Genomic DNA, 16259 nt, shown 5'->3' on the forward strand with positions numbered 1-16259 from the left:
AGCACGGTGCAGAGTTACGAAGGTGGCGGTGAAATGCTTGGCAAACGTACGGTGTTTGTGGTGAAAACCTTTGCAAACGTACGGTGGTAGTGGTGAAAAGTTATTGTTGGTTGGAGAAAGAAGACGAATACGAACTTGTTGAAGAAGCTGAAGTTTTATGAAAAAAATTCATTAATTTTGATTTCTGAAATATTTAAAAAAAAAAACAATTGAAAGGTTAGGGGTTTAGTTTCAAATATGTTGGGACTTAATTGTAATATTCAGAAATATGACATTACATAATAAGTTGATCCTAGGTGGCATTTAGGATTTGAAGGACACTTGTGATTGGCCAGAATTGTGACTGCACAAAAAAGTTAAAATGACAACTTCACCATAGAATTCTCCGGTTATTAAAAGGGGGTCACATGATTATTGTTATCACTATGCAATAAAACGTCAAAATGGCATTGTCACTCTGTAAATCCAAAATGTAATCCAAAATTGCAATGCAGTAGAGGTCGTTGCGACGTAAATTTATATTTATGAACCTAAAATATTATATTTTATGTATTTTAGATTTCACATGTCTTCTATTTTCTCTTTAATTTTCATATATACATCTCTTAAAAATTCGCCATCATTTTTAATATCACTAATCTTTTTAAAAGATACCTTAAATCTATCATATAAATAGAAAGGAAGGTAAATCAAATAATTTTTGTGAGCATTAAATAATCTCTTGCGACCTAATGCAATTTGATGCAGCCTGATGTAGCTGTTGCGGTGTTACGATGCAATCGTTGCAGCGTTACGATGCGGTACGTTTTTATTGTAATTTGCAATCACACCATAATTACAGCCTAATACGGATACAGACACTACCACAACTGCAACATTGCAGTCGCATCACGTGATCCGGTCCGCAATTTAAAACTATGGTAACTATCTAATTTAACAAACACAACTCAAATAATTAATTAATAAAACACATTAATTAGAATAAACGCATAAAGTGACATACATAACAACATTACAAATACTGCATATACATTTACATGCGCAGTTTATTTATAGAAACTGGATCGGTCACTAAATTGATTGTATTGAACAATATATATATATATATATATATATATATATATATATATATATATATATATATATATATATATATATATATATATATATATATATATATATATATATATATATATATATATATATATATATATATATATATATATATATATATATATATATATATATATATATATCATATGAGAATGAATATGAACCATTGAATTTTAAAATAAATGGTGGAGATTATGGGTGAATATTTTTTTTCTCTCTCCTACATCATTTATTTCAAAATGTAGGAGAGAGAAAAAAAATTCACCCATAATCTCCACCATTTATTTTAAAATCCAATGGTATATATATATATATATATATATATATATATATATATATATATATATATATATATATATATATATATATATATATATATATATATATATATTGTAAACAACTAAATTATTATTATTGTTAACTTTTTATATAGAAAAATAAATTTAATATAAAATATTAATAAAAACATTTTTTCTATTTATCGATAACAGTTTAATAAAACTTATCTGTGCATCGCGCGGAAAGCCGTCTAGTTTCCCTACTTAATAAGTTAATATCTAAACTAGAGTACATTTAATTAGAGTATTAACAATCTTATCATATACTGAACTAACTTTTTATTATATATTTGAAAGAATGAATAATTATTGAAAATTTCTTTACCCACCTCCCTATAGGGGTCACCACCAGCGAAAACCCCACTTTACTCCTGCTTCGGAAATGCATTTCCGAAGTATTTTTTTTTAAAAATTTTCAGACTTCGGAAGTGCATCTCCGAAAACACCAAATGGGGGGTGTTTTCGAAGATGCACTTCCGAAAACACCTTTTTTCAGATTTTGGGGGATTTCGGAAATGAACTTCCGAATTATGCAGAAACTATATTTTTTTTTATGTTTTTGGAAACAGTCTCGTATTTTTAATTAAAGGAAGACGGCAAATAAAATAAGCGACATATAAACAAAAAATACTAATATGATAAAAATAGTAATATATACAAGCCGATCCAAATCCAAATAATAATAGTGTGCGAAAGATACAATCCGAAAACAAAAAAAAAATAAACCCGACCACTACTGAGTATGCCTAACCCTCTCTCCCTGGGACCTCCTCTGCCGCCTGTATGCCGCCGCACAGCCCACATCAGTGACGATCATCTCCATCACGGCGACAGCCTCTGGACCGCCCTGATGAACGACACCTCGATCTAACGCGTCCCGCCCAAGCATCTCTATCCGCTGGCAGATCGGCAGGAGATCAATGGCGTGGTCATCCTCGGCCTGCTGGTTCTCCAGGATCTCCTCGTGTGCTGGCCTAGGAGCGCCGGGAGCGTCGGGTGTCAGCAGAGGATGTGACACCCGATAGAACCATGTGACGTATCCCTCCACACTGTGCCAGTCCTGGGTGACCCGAATGCGACGATACTCCTCCGGTACCACATGATGCTCCCAGAAAATACTCACATGATCCTCTGGATCCGGGAGTGGTGCAACAGCGTCCCCTTGATCGACAGGTGGAGAAGACACTGCACATCATGCAAGGTGATCGTCATCTCCCCAACCGGTAAGTGGAAAGAAGACGTCTCCTTGTGCCACCGCTCCACAAAGGCCCCCTGCATGCCGTGGCTGATGGTGGAATACCCCGTCATGCAGAGCCCACTAAACCCTGAAGCTCTCACCGCGTCGTTAAACCACTCGGCAGTCGGTTTAAACAGACTGAAAACCTTCCGGGCGTGGTTCACCATTTTCAACGGCTCTCTCTCCTGTTACAAAAAAAACAAATAAAAAAGTATGTTAAATAGACCGTTAAGAAAATATTGAATAAACGTCTAAATTATAAACGGTTAAATAATGTAGTCGGGCAAATTATAAAAAATACCTCTCCCTCCCAGGTAGCCCTCCTCCTGCTCATCCTCCTCCCCGAGTGGAGGGTCAACATCCGGTACCTCCTCCGCCTCGTGGTATGACACTGCCACCTCATCCTCCTCCTCTCGCTGGCGGGAAGAAGATACCCGAGCCAGATGACTCCTCGATCCAGATGTAGAGGTACCCTCGTCCATCTCCACGGGAACTCGCACACGTCGCCCCCGTCCCTGCCCCGTCCCTGTGTCAACGCCTGCTGCGCCGCCGCCCGCTCGCGTCTTGCCGACGCAGTCTGGGTCTCTCTACCCTTTCTGATGCGTGCTTGAATGTCTGACATGTTCCTGAAAACAATTGAAATCGATTAATATGCGAGACAACATAAAGAACTAAAAAAAATTGCACTTCTGATACAATTCGGAAATTCATTTCCGAAACTGGGAATGGAGGTGTTTTCGAAAATGAACTTCCGAAACACCCCTGCGAGGAAGTTTTCTGCAACTTCCATGGCAGACCCCAAAAACAAACTTCAAAACTATGTTTAATCATTCTAAACACCCTAAATATCAGTACCAACCTAACCTAGTACATTTTTTGCTATTTGTGAACACCCTAATATGAATTTTAATCATAGATCTAAAACTCGAAATGCTTACCGATTGAAGAGATTGAAGGGCTTTTGAATGTAGTATAGCAAGGTTATTGGAGCCTTTGATGTAGCCTTGAATGTGTTTGCACAAAATTTCTCTAGGGTTGTGTTTGATGTTGAATTAGGGTAAATGAATGGGGGAGAGGGGGCTGTTTTGCTTAATCTGCAAAACGCGCAATATTTCGGAAATGAACTTCCGAAATGGTGTTTTCGGAAATGCATTTCCGAAATAAGTCAAATTTTGAAAAAAAAAAAAGGCGCTTTCGGAGATGCATCTCCGAAAACACTTTTTTCTTGCATTACGGAAATGCATTTCTGAAGTCAGGGATATACGTGGTTTTTCATCAGAAGTGACATAGAAGGTTGAGAGGTGACTTTTATCTTTATCTTTGTAGGCTTCTAAACGTTCATTGCACTAGCCACTAGGAAAATCCAAAATCCAAAATGTTAATTATTTTAATCTTGACACCCTTACTTTTATCTTTATCTATGTAGGCTTCTAAACGTTGGTTGCATTAGGAAAATCCAAAATGGAGTGCATAACAACCATTTGGGTACAAGATAAGGGGCTCCCGCCTCCACAGAATGCATGTTCCAATTCTCAAGAATGGGTTGTATTAGGCACTATAGTGGTAATTAGAGGTGAAACAGACCCAATTAAAAGCTGTAAAACCGAGTTGAACTAAATCGAAATCATAAAAAACCGTATTTGATTTAAATGTGTTTGAATAATTTTTAATAGAACCGCACGGTTCGATTTAATTTGTAATTTGTATTTTGCAAACCAAACCGAATCAAAATGTTACAAAATCTTACTATTCATTATATACTTCACTAGAAAATCAACAAGTATATATTTTATCATATTTTTATTTTAATTTACATATAAAAAATAAAATATTATTCATTTATAAATATTATTTTGATAAAATAAATTTTATCTTATTTTTATTTGATATTTATTTAAGAATAAATAAATTTTAATAAAATACTCTTTACTCTATATACTTAAAATAAAACTTGTAATTTATTTATAAAATAGTTTATAAATACTATTTTAATAAAATAAATTTTAATATTTGTTTTATGATATTTATTTAAGAAAAAATAAATTTTGATAAAATATTATTTATTATTTAGACTTGAGATATATTTGTAGACACAATTTTTTTATCAAATTTTAAATTTATAAAAAATTGAATCAACCTAAATCACCACATTGATTTGATTTTATTTTATTTTTAAAAATCAACCTAATCAAACCACACCGGATATTTTTTGTTTTGTGGTTCGAAAATCATGATTTTTCAGTGTTAAAATCGTCTAAACTGTACCGCAAACACCCCAAAATAATAATCACTATTTCTTCTATATTTCTTAGATTGACCTTTACCATTCTTAGGTTGACCTTTACCATGATTCTGAATAATATGTGAGCTATGAAAACTTTTTTTTGTTGGGGTTTTATTATCCGATCCACACACACAACTCAAATAATTAATAACAAACATTAATTAATAAACGCATCAACAAGTAACATACATAACAACATTACAAATACTAATACTGCATATACATTTACATGCGCAGTTTATTTATAAAAACTGGATCTGTCACACATTACTTGACATGCATGAACATGAGAAGCTAAAAACTATGCATCTTCAGCTTGCTTAGAACCTGAAGGTCCACTCAACTCAGAATAAAAAGACCATGAAAGAACTTCATGTGCTGCATATTCCGCTCCAGTGGTAGCAGAAAAACCAATCCTCACCCACTCAGGAACAACATCCTTCAAAGGCACAACATCACTAAGAGTATAACTAGTTACATTTTCTTCCTCAAGTGAATTAGGATACGTTAAACTAACAGTTAACACATTATTAGCAGCATTAAAAGCTATCACAACATTAGCCTTTTCACCATTCCGCAACTTCCACGGCTTAGTACTTTTAGATTTGATACTGTTAACATCGATTCCAATATGTCTTTCTTTATCGCTTGGATCCCAAGCAGTATTATAGAAAGTGTCAAACTCAACAGCAACAGTTTGAATACTTTTATCATAATCTTTGCTATTGAAAACTCCGAGATATCCCCCGCCGGTCTGTGGCTTCGTATCTACCGGTGCTATGAAGAACGTAAACCCGTCCGCAACGTTGTAACTGTTGGGTGCATCTATGACAAAAGTGAATGAAGTTACGAAATTAGCAACGTTGCCTGTTTGGCTATCCCAGATATGGATAGGTGAGGAATAGAGAGCTCTGCCAACAGTGTTCTTTACTGCCTTGGTGAGGGTTAACTTCTCTTTTGTGGTGTAGCCATCTCCTTGGAAGATTAGGTTTTTCTGGTCTGGAGAAAACTTGGTGATGGAAAAGGAAGTGGTTTCGGTTGAGTTCACTTTGAAGAAAAAGATTGTTGGTAAGAGAATGGAGAGAAATATGGCATAGAATGAGATCATTTGGGTTTGAATGGAAGCCATTATTATTGGTAATAATTGCATGCATGCATGATACTTGTTTATATAATGGTGATGACTCATTCTTACGTGTCTTTATAGTGCCTTATAGTGAAACACATATACAAAACCATGTCCTATCATTTTCTACGCGTCCATCAAATCTTGTTTGAAGATAAAAAATATTGTCTTTTGTTTAACTAGTTTATTTATTGCTATATATTTTTAATGTTAGAACTAGTGTAATTCTTTCTAGGTTGTTTGTGGTAAGATCAAGGTTACTGTGTGTGTAGTACGATAATATCACAAAAAAAGAATATGACTAATTGTAATTTCAATTTATTTTAAGATTTTTTTAGTGGCTGATATTTATTCAAAACATGTGGAGAAATCCAAGTTCAATTTAGAATTATAGATAAAATTTCTTCATAATCGAAATTTTAAACGGTAATAAGTATTTAAAATACATGATTTATGATTAGAATGAGATTTGGATTAATGGAAAAGAAGTTGAGAGCGTGTAAGACGGACAACTGCACAAAGTTTAGAATTTGATATGGTTAAATCGTATTTAAAAAGAGTTTTCTAAAATACTTTTTAGATTAAATTGTGGTAGAATAAAACCCTTATTTATTGTCATGTTAAAATCGTGACTAAGCTACACAAAACCTCTAAAAGTCTTAAGACATGTCTGAGATTAATGCTTATGTCTTTTCCAACTCTATATCGGTTCTTATGAATCGTAGTCCAACAAAAAAATTTGAAGTTTAAAGGCGTCTACGACAAGGCGACACACTCTCTCTTTTTTGTTTTTCATTGCACTTGAAGAGTTGGTGGGCCTGGTACAAAAAGTTGGGGCAAAATGAAGGCTACAAAGGAATCCAAATTAACTCCAAAATTATTTTCATCTACTACATTCTGGAAATGACACTATATTTGTGGGTGACGGCTCATGAAACAACCTTTAGAGCATGAAGCGTATCGTTCGAGGGTTTGAATTAGTTTCAGGTTTAAGGATTAAATTCTTCAAAAGCAAATTTTAAGGAATTAATTTGGACCACAATGTTTTTCAAACAGTTTAATCATTTATATATTGTTGCATTGATTATGTCTCGTTTAAATTTTTAGGCGTTTCAATAGAAGCTTTCAAGAAGAAGTTATACTTGAAAACTGATTTTAGAAACTTTGAGGAAGAGATTATCAAGATGGAAAGGTAGGTATTTATAAATATGTAGGAGAGAGAGAGAGAGTTATGTTGTTAAATGTTTAACGCCCTTCAGACATAGGTGACATTGCACCGAATCGAGTTACCAACTCTATTTGTTCATTTTACTTTATTTTCTATTTAAGTGTTGCAACATTAATCTTGTCACACGCATTGTTTGACACATAGTGTCTGAAATCTTTCCAAAAGAAGAACATAATTTCATAAAGGATGTTTGCCAAAATGTTTACTTGTTATGTTTAGCTTAGTCTGTTATGTATGATGTTTTCTTTATGGTGCCTATTCCCTTGGTGGGGATCAGAGAGATCTGATAATAATTATGCAATTGCAGTCGAATTAATGACTGCTCCATGTCACATAAGACAACCCTAACCAATGGTAGGATCCCCTCCCTACTTCGAGTTATGACTCAGATCGAGGTGGACGTCTCCGGGTTCCACCGCCTACGCCCTTAGAGTGACAAGTTTTGAAGAGGAGTGCACCAGTTACGCAAAAATGTGCTTAGTCTTTTCCGCTTATTGTATCCTAAAAAGAGATAATAAGGACGGGAAATAATGCGACTAAAATGATAACAGAAAAGTAATTGCATTTATTAATATGTCAATCTGTTACATAAAAAGGAATGGAACAAGTAGATTTACAACCCTTTTAACTATAATGTTGCTTTAATTCGGCGATGTTTCAAGTCCTTGGTACCCATTCTCTTAAAAGAGATTTCAAGATGTAGGCCCATTTCCCGGTGTTGGCCTACACATTGTATGGTCCTTCCCAATTTTTTGCAAATTTTCCATCTCGGGCATTCTATCCTCCTATGTCGGTTCTTCGTATTACCAAGTCCCCTGCCTGAAATTCTATCGATCGGGCACGCTAATTGTATTTAGAGGTCATGGTTTGCTTGAAAATCTCGCTGGTGAAGGTGGCTAGCATCCTTTTTTCTTCCACAAGGTTAACCTCTTCCCTGATCGTTTTGTTATTTTCTTCCCTAGCAAAGGGTTACTTGCCCTCCAACTCAATTGTTCATTTTCTAATGGAATGACCACTCCAATAATGTATATAGGTTAGAAAGGAGTTTCTTCGGTAGTTGACTAGGGAGTTGTGCGATAAGGCCACAACACACTCGGTAGTTCGTCAGCCTAGTTTCCCTTTACCTCCTCTAGTCCTTGCTTTAAACTTGTGAGTGGTACCTGGTTATCCGCTTCTCCTGCCCGTTTGTCTAGGGGTGCTCCACTAAGGTGAAATTTTGCTTGATCTTCAACTCCTCTAATAGACTCTTCAAATTTTTATCTATTAATTGTGTTCCATTATTTAGTACAATAGCTTGGGGGAACCCAAAACAAACCAATACATTTCTTTTGAAGAACTTCAAGACATTTGTTGTTATAATTTTTAACAATCCATCTTAAAATTTCTTTATCTTTTTTCTGATTTAATGAAAATTTTTGTGAAATTTTATTCTGAGATTTGATATTTTTCTTGATTTTTGCATTGTTAGCTTTATTTTAATTGGTTTTAAATTGTTTTCTGACTTCTAAAATTTATGAAATCATTTGTCAACACTTGTTGACTTATGTTTAACCTCTGATTATTTTTTGGGATTTTTATTTGGTTTCATGATACCCTTTGTGTATTAAATTCATCAATATATTTCAATTAATTAATCATTTTTTATCATTTTTAAATAGTTTTGATTTTGTGAAAATTATGAAGCCTTTTTTCTAAAAATCTTGTTTAGTTTCCTTGATTTTATTATGGTCTTATTTGAAATTTATTTGGTGTTGTCATACTCCTTAAGTATTTCATCAATAATTTCTTGTTATTTGATCATTTAAAATCTCTTTTCTTATTTCTTTATTTGGTTTTTATTTTCTTTTAATATTTGATTATGTTTTTTTAAATATTTTTTGTGATGTTTTCTTTCCTCCATCTATCTTCTTTTTTATTAGTGGGTGTAAGTCTTAATAAATCCATTGTGTAGAGGCTATGGTTCTATCATTCTTGTAATGCATCATTAAGATGAAATCTCATAAAAATCAAAAGGAATTCATTTGAAGTTGTGGTTTTGATTTTGATTTCAATCCATTCTCCTCCCTCTTCATCTCAATCCCATTCTTGATTTTTTTTTATTTCACATGTGTTGCAAATTTTAGGAGAATGATTTACATATCATTTCTCTAATTTGCTTTTAAACACATGAATTGTTATTGACCGACCTCATTGTAGAGTGGCTTCTATATAAGTTACTTGAAGATTGCTTAACATAGCGCTAAAGTTGTCACGTATCAGAAAATGATCATTCGTGGCCCAAACTTATATTTGTAAGCCTAAGGATGATTGATTGTTTGACAATTGGTTCAAGACCTTTGAAAACTTGTTGTGTAGATGCTTTGATTCTATCAATCCCCTGATGAGTTTTCATTAACTTTGACCTAAGTTCATTAATCATTCATGTTGGCTACTAACGACTAACCATTAACATCTAGCTTTTATTTATGCTTTTATTATTTTTCTTTCTTTATCTTTTATTTTTGCTTTATATTTTATATTACCATCCATCATCCATATATCATTGTTTATGCTTATGTACTTTTGTCTTTGTTCATTGGACTTTTATTTTGCTTTGTTCTTAAGACATTAATAATCAACTTGTACCATAAAAAATTTAATGAAGACTTGAACTTTGGTTACTATACCCTGAACTTGGAGGATGGACTATTGGACTGAGACCTTGATACATTGATTATTTTCTATTGATATTTTGGAAGTCCTTGGAGTTCATCCTAAAACATTAGGTTGTTTATCTTTGTGTGTGCAGGTTATTCTGTATAAAGTCCTTGAAGTTTAATACCAAGGCATTGTGATAGGAAATTCATTTGTACACAGCTGTTACTCTGCCCAATTTTTGTCTCAATATCTTATTGATGTACTTCCAAAATTTTGTGCAAGTTATACATATGGAGATGTTCTCATCTGATATCTTGGTATTGTACTTGTTTGGTTGGCTAATCCAAAGGATGAGAATTCTACATTGACTTCTTAATGTCAAATATTGACTTCTTGTTTGATTAGATTGTTCTTTTCTTTAGCTTTTACTTTATGCTTTAGGATAGTTTCTTCATCTCCTCTCATCTTAATTGATTTTCAAAACTTCTCCCTCTTTTCAAAATCTTCTTATGTTTGCAAACTCTTTTACAACTCTTTTTAAAACTTTCTTTAAAAATCTTTTGCCTTTTATGGCATTTCTTCTTTAAATCCTATTTCTAAAAATTTAGGCATGATTAATTTTCATAGTGGAGATGTAATCCCCCAAAAGCTTTGATATTGATTGATAAGATTGATTCTTTTCCACTTGAAAGAGCTAGTGGCATACTTGTTGATTTATCCAAATTAGAGCCCTTCTTTCATTTGTGATGTAAATGATCCATCTATTCTCTTGTTCAAGTATGATTGACTGAGTTTTTCCTCTAAGATGATAAAATATATTCCATTTTAAATTAAAATCTTTTGTTTTCTTTTTTAATGAAACTACATTTGCTCTGACTTCTCCATTACACTGAGGAGGTATGTAGGTACAAGATAATATGTCTTGCCGAGCATGTTTTCTCTACGCCAAATTTGAGTTTTGCCAGCACAGCTACGAAAGCGCTTTTAGACAAAAGTGCTTTTAGGCAAAAGTGCTGCTATAGGATGGAATGCAGGCAGTGGGGAGCTCATTTACCTCATGTTGCTGTGATTGCTAGTCAGAGTAATCATGGTGCTCAATCTATTGCTCTCTCTGGCGGATATGTTGATGACGAAGACCATGGTGAGTGGTTCCTTTATACTGGAAGTGGTGGAAGCGATCTCAGTGGTAACAAATGAACCAAAATAATCAGTCCTTTGATCAACAGTTTGAGAACATGAATGAGGCTTTGAGACTCAGCTGCAAAAAAGGCTATCCAGTTCGTGTTGTAAGGTCTGTATTGATTAATCATGAAATCATTTCAATAGATTGATTCCTTAATTGTTGAATTTCCAATTTCAATGCAATGTTATGTGATTAAATTGACACAATTTTGTGTGAATTGGTATGATGTATTGTTTATTGATTCGTTTATTTGCTTTAGGTCCCACAAGGAGAAACGCTCCAATTATGCACCTGAAGCTGGTGTGAGATATGACGGGGATTATAGAATTGAGAAATGCTGGCGTAAAGTTGAAAAGCAAGTAAGTATAATTCATGTTTCTAATAATCTTTCATTGCATCAATTTTAAAATTTAGTATTTATGATTTACAAGTTGAAAACAAGTTGGGCTGAATTTAGTATTTAGTATTTTAAAATTTAATTAACGCCTTGAAAACAAGTTGGGCTGAAGCTGTATTTAGTATACTAAATGTAGTTTCTCCTTTGGATTTCAGTTCCAGCTTCGGAAGGTATTATTATCCAAAGATGACACATTTTACCTTTTTGAAAGTCTGATTATCTCGTAACTTTTACAGGTCAAGTTAATTGGTGTGCCTTATGGACCATGCTTTCAACAGTTGCAAGATCTATGGAATCAAGCTGATGTAGATGGAAATGGTGTCATCGACTTTGAAGAATTCAAGGTATATATTATATATCTTCACTTTTGTATCTCATCAAAATCTCTGAACATGCATTCATTGGAATGCGTGGATCTATAGTATACACATTTTTTTTTATAAACAATGGAACATGTATATATACATATAATTCTGCACCCAAACAAATGCAGAACCAAACCAATACAGCAAAACCAGTACAAGAAAATCAAACTCAGCCTAGCAAGTTACAATTATCAGTCAGTCCATCAAAAGTGCAAATCAAAGTTGCACAATCATTCCTACAATCCTACAAATACAACATAGCGCATTGGTTCCATTCATAAAAGTTGCAAGTAACCTTGCATTTGTTACCTATCGCCAGCCACCACCAAGAATACATCTTGACATTGTATATAACCTCCGCTATGTCGCAAACACCATTGTTAAAAACAATATCATTTCTATGTCGCCAAATACTCCAGCATACCGTTAACCAAATGGCACCCACCCTCCTCGGCGACCTTACTCTATGAAGAATATCAATCATTTGCAAGAGGTCCTCACTGCATTCAACTAGTGGATGAATGTCCAGCTCAAGCCAAAGATAAATCTTTTCCCACACGGCCACTGCTACTTGGCAAGAAAGAAACAAATTATTGATGTTCTCTTGGCATTGACATCCAAAAACACAAAAGCTATCTTCATTCCCTGCAATTATTCCCCTTTTTACCAGTTGTTCTCTTGTTGGCAGGCCGTCTTTAATCAATCTCCACCCAATTCGCACCTTGGATGGTAGCCATGAATTCCACACAACGTCCAGAGCCTCGATCTTTCTATGCTCCATAAGACCACCAGCCGGATTCCTCATCAGCAAGTTATAGTAATCTTTTACTTTGAAAGTTCCTGTACCATTCAAAGACCAAACACAACTATCCTCGCCGGAGAGTTTCGGTTCCACGCCCACTAGGAGCTATTTCAATTCCAGGAGTTCCTCTCTCGCAACCTAACTAAGAGCTATTTCATCTTCCACAACATTCCACTGCCATCTTAATTGTTCCCACCTCCCCATTTCCAACACACTATGATGCTTGTTCACGATCTCAGAAAACAGTACGGGAAACACATCTTGCAATGCGTATCGTCCATGCCACCTGCATAACCAGAAGGGAATATTGTGTCCATTGCCAAGTCTAAGAGTTGCCTGATTTATAAATCCCAATTCTGTTGAGTTTTCCCCTATAAGCATTAGATCTCTCCACCACGTCGAGGCACAATGCAGCCTATCATTAGTTCTTTTGAAAAACAGTCTTTGATGAAGATGACCATACCTCTCCTTTAGAATACCTTGCCATATTGTCGTTTCTTCATTTAACATTCTCCAAAGCCATTTAGTTTGTAAAGCCATATTGAATTTGACGACATCTTTAATTCCAAGCCCCCCCACCTCCTTATTCCTGCATATCGTATCCCACCCTATCCACGCTACGCCCCTTTTCTCCACCGAGTTGTGCCATAGGAAATTCCGTTGAAGCCTCACAATATCTTCAGCTACCTGCCTTGGCATCTTGAACATAGACATTTGATATACAGGTAGGTTTGTAAGCACCGAATTTATCAAAGTTACTCTACCTCCAATTGACAGGAGGCTTCCTATCCATGGAGAAAGTTTGGCCCTCACATTGTCAATGATTGTACTCCAGAATCCTATGCTTCTTGGGTTCCCTCCTACAATCGTTCCAAGGAATTTGAATGGAATATTTCCCCAATTGCAGCACAGGAATTGGCTTGCGGCCAGAAGGAATCGGTTCTCCGTAGCAACACCATATATGGTGCTTTTCCACATATTCACTCTTAGACCGGAAACTAGTTCAAACCCACGCAGAATCGTCTTTATGGCCCATAAATTCCTCCACGAGGCCTCACCAACCAGAACCGTGTCATCAGCAAACTGCAAGATATCATAGGAGCACCCCGAACCAACCTTAAATTCATTAAACAGAGCTGTCTCCGTGGCTCTTTTAACCATTCCTGCAAGGCCTTCAGCCACAATGGTAAAAAGAAAAGGTGATAGGGGGTCACCTTGTCTCAACCCCCTTTGGACTTTGAATTCTCCCGACGGACTTCCATTGATTAAGACAGACATATTACTACCGCACACAATCGCTTCCATCCATAATCTCCACCTACGGCCAAATCCCATACACTGCAGCATCTCTTTCAAAAAGCACCAATCAACACAATTGTATCTTACTGCCTCAAGACCAGACATCATGTTTAGTGTGTGTATGTGTGCAAGATATCAATCTTGTTCAAAAGAATCTCACTTGAAAGCCGTCAAAAGAATTCTGCGATACTTACGTGGAACTACTACATATGGCCTATGGTATCCAAAGGGAAATGAGTGTCATTTGGTAGGATTCTCTGATTCAGATTTTGCTGGCTGCAAATCCGATAGAAAAAGCACCAGTGGAACGTGTCATCTATTCTCAAATTCATTGATAAGCTGGCATAGCAAGAAACAAGTATCGGTTGCATTATCTACTGCTGAGGCAGAATATGTAGCTGCTGGAAGCTGCTGTGCACAAATATTATGGCTCAAGCAACAACTTCTTGACTTTGGTATTAAGTTTGATCGCATACCTATCATGTGCGATAACACAAGTGCCATAAACTTGAGTAAAAATCCTGTCTTACACTCACGTACCAAGCATATTGAAATAAGACATCACTTTCTACGAGATCATGTAGAAAAAGGAGACGTTACATTTGAACATGTAGAAAGCAAGAAGCAACTAGCTGACATATTCACCAAACCTCTAGCAACGGAGCAATACTTCAACATTCGTAGGGAATTAGGGATACTCGATATCTCTAATTTGGGCTAATTACGTTTGTTCTCTCTTAATATTATTCCTTTACTTTATATATATATATATATATATATGTTCTCTCTTGCTAACATTTTTCTTAGCGTAAAGGTAGTTCATCATCTAGCCAGGCGTCATTCCACATTGATTAAAGGCTGCCATTAAAGTTGAGAAAGCGGTAACGTTATTGTTGTTCACTTCCAAAAATATTATTGATACTATAATATGCTATCAATTAACATGCTTATAGTGACTTCATACATATATCGCTCTTGCTCATTTGACTCTCATGCTATAACTGACTACCTTTTTAAGAATGCTAGCATTTTATCTATGGTTCTCTCGTTACTCTTCTATTTTCGTTGTATCTCTTTTTGATGTTGACAAAGGGGGAGATAGATGCTGAGTGTACGGGGGAGCTGTGTTGAGAGATTGACTTGTTGAGAGATAGATGCTGGATGTACGGGGGAGCTTTGTTTGAGTCTTTATCACTTACCACCAAAGCTTCGACTAATGGTTTGCCATCATCAAAAAGGGGGAGCATGTGAATACAAGATTACACTCAAAGATGTTTTTGATTTATGGCAAACTCAAATGAGCATTCAAACAACAAGGCGGAAGCAGAAAACTCAAAGAAAAGCAAGCATTGATCACTCATGACAGTACAGGTTGATCTATTATACTTTAGGTCGACTCAACACAAGCAGATCAAGAAGAATGCAGAAAACCAGCAGTTAGGTCGACCTACTGTCAACCCAGGTCGACCTAAAATGGAGAAAAATCCACATACTTCTGCTAGGTCGACTCACACATCATCCAGGTCGACCTAAATTGATGAAATTTACACACCAGTCTGCTAGGTCGACCTACACAACGACTAGGTCGACCTAATCTGAGAAAATGTTCCCAGAATGCATTTTGAGAGGATTCTGGTCGACCTACTCCTTAAACAGGTCGACCTAACTGGGAGCAAAATTCTGCAAGCACTGCTAGGTCGACCTAAGCTCTACAAGAGGTCGACCTAACTGATCAAGAATGCCAAAAATTCTGTTTCTCTCATCTCCAACTGCTAAGCTATCTTATATATTATCAAAGGTTCATTATTCAAAACAACACCAACGACTGAAAGATACACAAACGCTTCTCATCTTCGTTCTTCATCATCTCCAACACAATTACACATAATCATTCTTGCGTTGCGGGTTAGTGATGAGTTCGATAACGTCCATGGAATGGAATTGAAGATTCCTAGTGGGTGAAGGTTTGTGGGGTTTGTTGGTGAATAAAATCTGCGGGTTTTGTCCTCCACGACGGGTGGTTCTTGGGGGTTTTTATCAAGAGGCGTTCATTGAGGATTCGGCTGAGTGTAACGATTGAGGAACGGGGAGTTCAAGGAATCAAGACACTGCAGAAGGGAATCAAAGTGAAGCTCTTGGATAACCTTGATCTTGCTCAAGATTAAGGGGGAAGAAGATTCAAAGGATCGACATAATTGGTTTATCGTTTATCGCTTTGTTATCTTCTTTGTATATACTACTTTCAACATT

The 16259-nt window shown here is 35.5% G+C and overlaps 2 protein-coding genes across 2 annotated transcripts; both read right to left on the reverse strand.

Annotated features, from left to right (window-relative positions):
* Positions 1-5116: 5116 nt before the first annotated feature.
* On the reverse strand, positions 5117-6125 carry LOC131606421 (lectin-like). The gene has a single exon (XM_058878652.1). It carries the CDS (start codon positions 6120-6122, stop codon positions 5274-5276), a length of 849 nt encoding a protein of 282 aa, XP_058734635.1. The 5' UTR covers positions 6123-6125; the 3' UTR covers positions 5117-5273.
* Positions 6126-12077: 5952 nt separating this feature from the next.
* Positions 12078-12713, reverse strand: LOC131604412 (uncharacterized). The gene is made up of 2 exons (XM_058876854.1): positions 12333-12713; positions 12078-12152 (listed from the first exon to the last, which is right to left on the reverse strand). Exons 1-2 carry the CDS (start codon positions 12711-12713, stop codon positions 12078-12080), a joined length of 456 nt encoding a protein of 151 aa, XP_058732837.1.
* Positions 12714-16259: the final 3546 nt, after the last annotated feature.

The sequence above is a fragment of the Vicia villosa genome, linkage group LG5, assembly GCF_029867415.1.
Source record: "Vicia villosa cultivar HV-30 ecotype Madison, WI linkage group LG5, Vvil1.0, whole genome shotgun sequence".
NCBI lineage: Eukaryota > Viridiplantae > Streptophyta > Magnoliopsida > Fabales > Fabaceae > Vicia > Vicia villosa.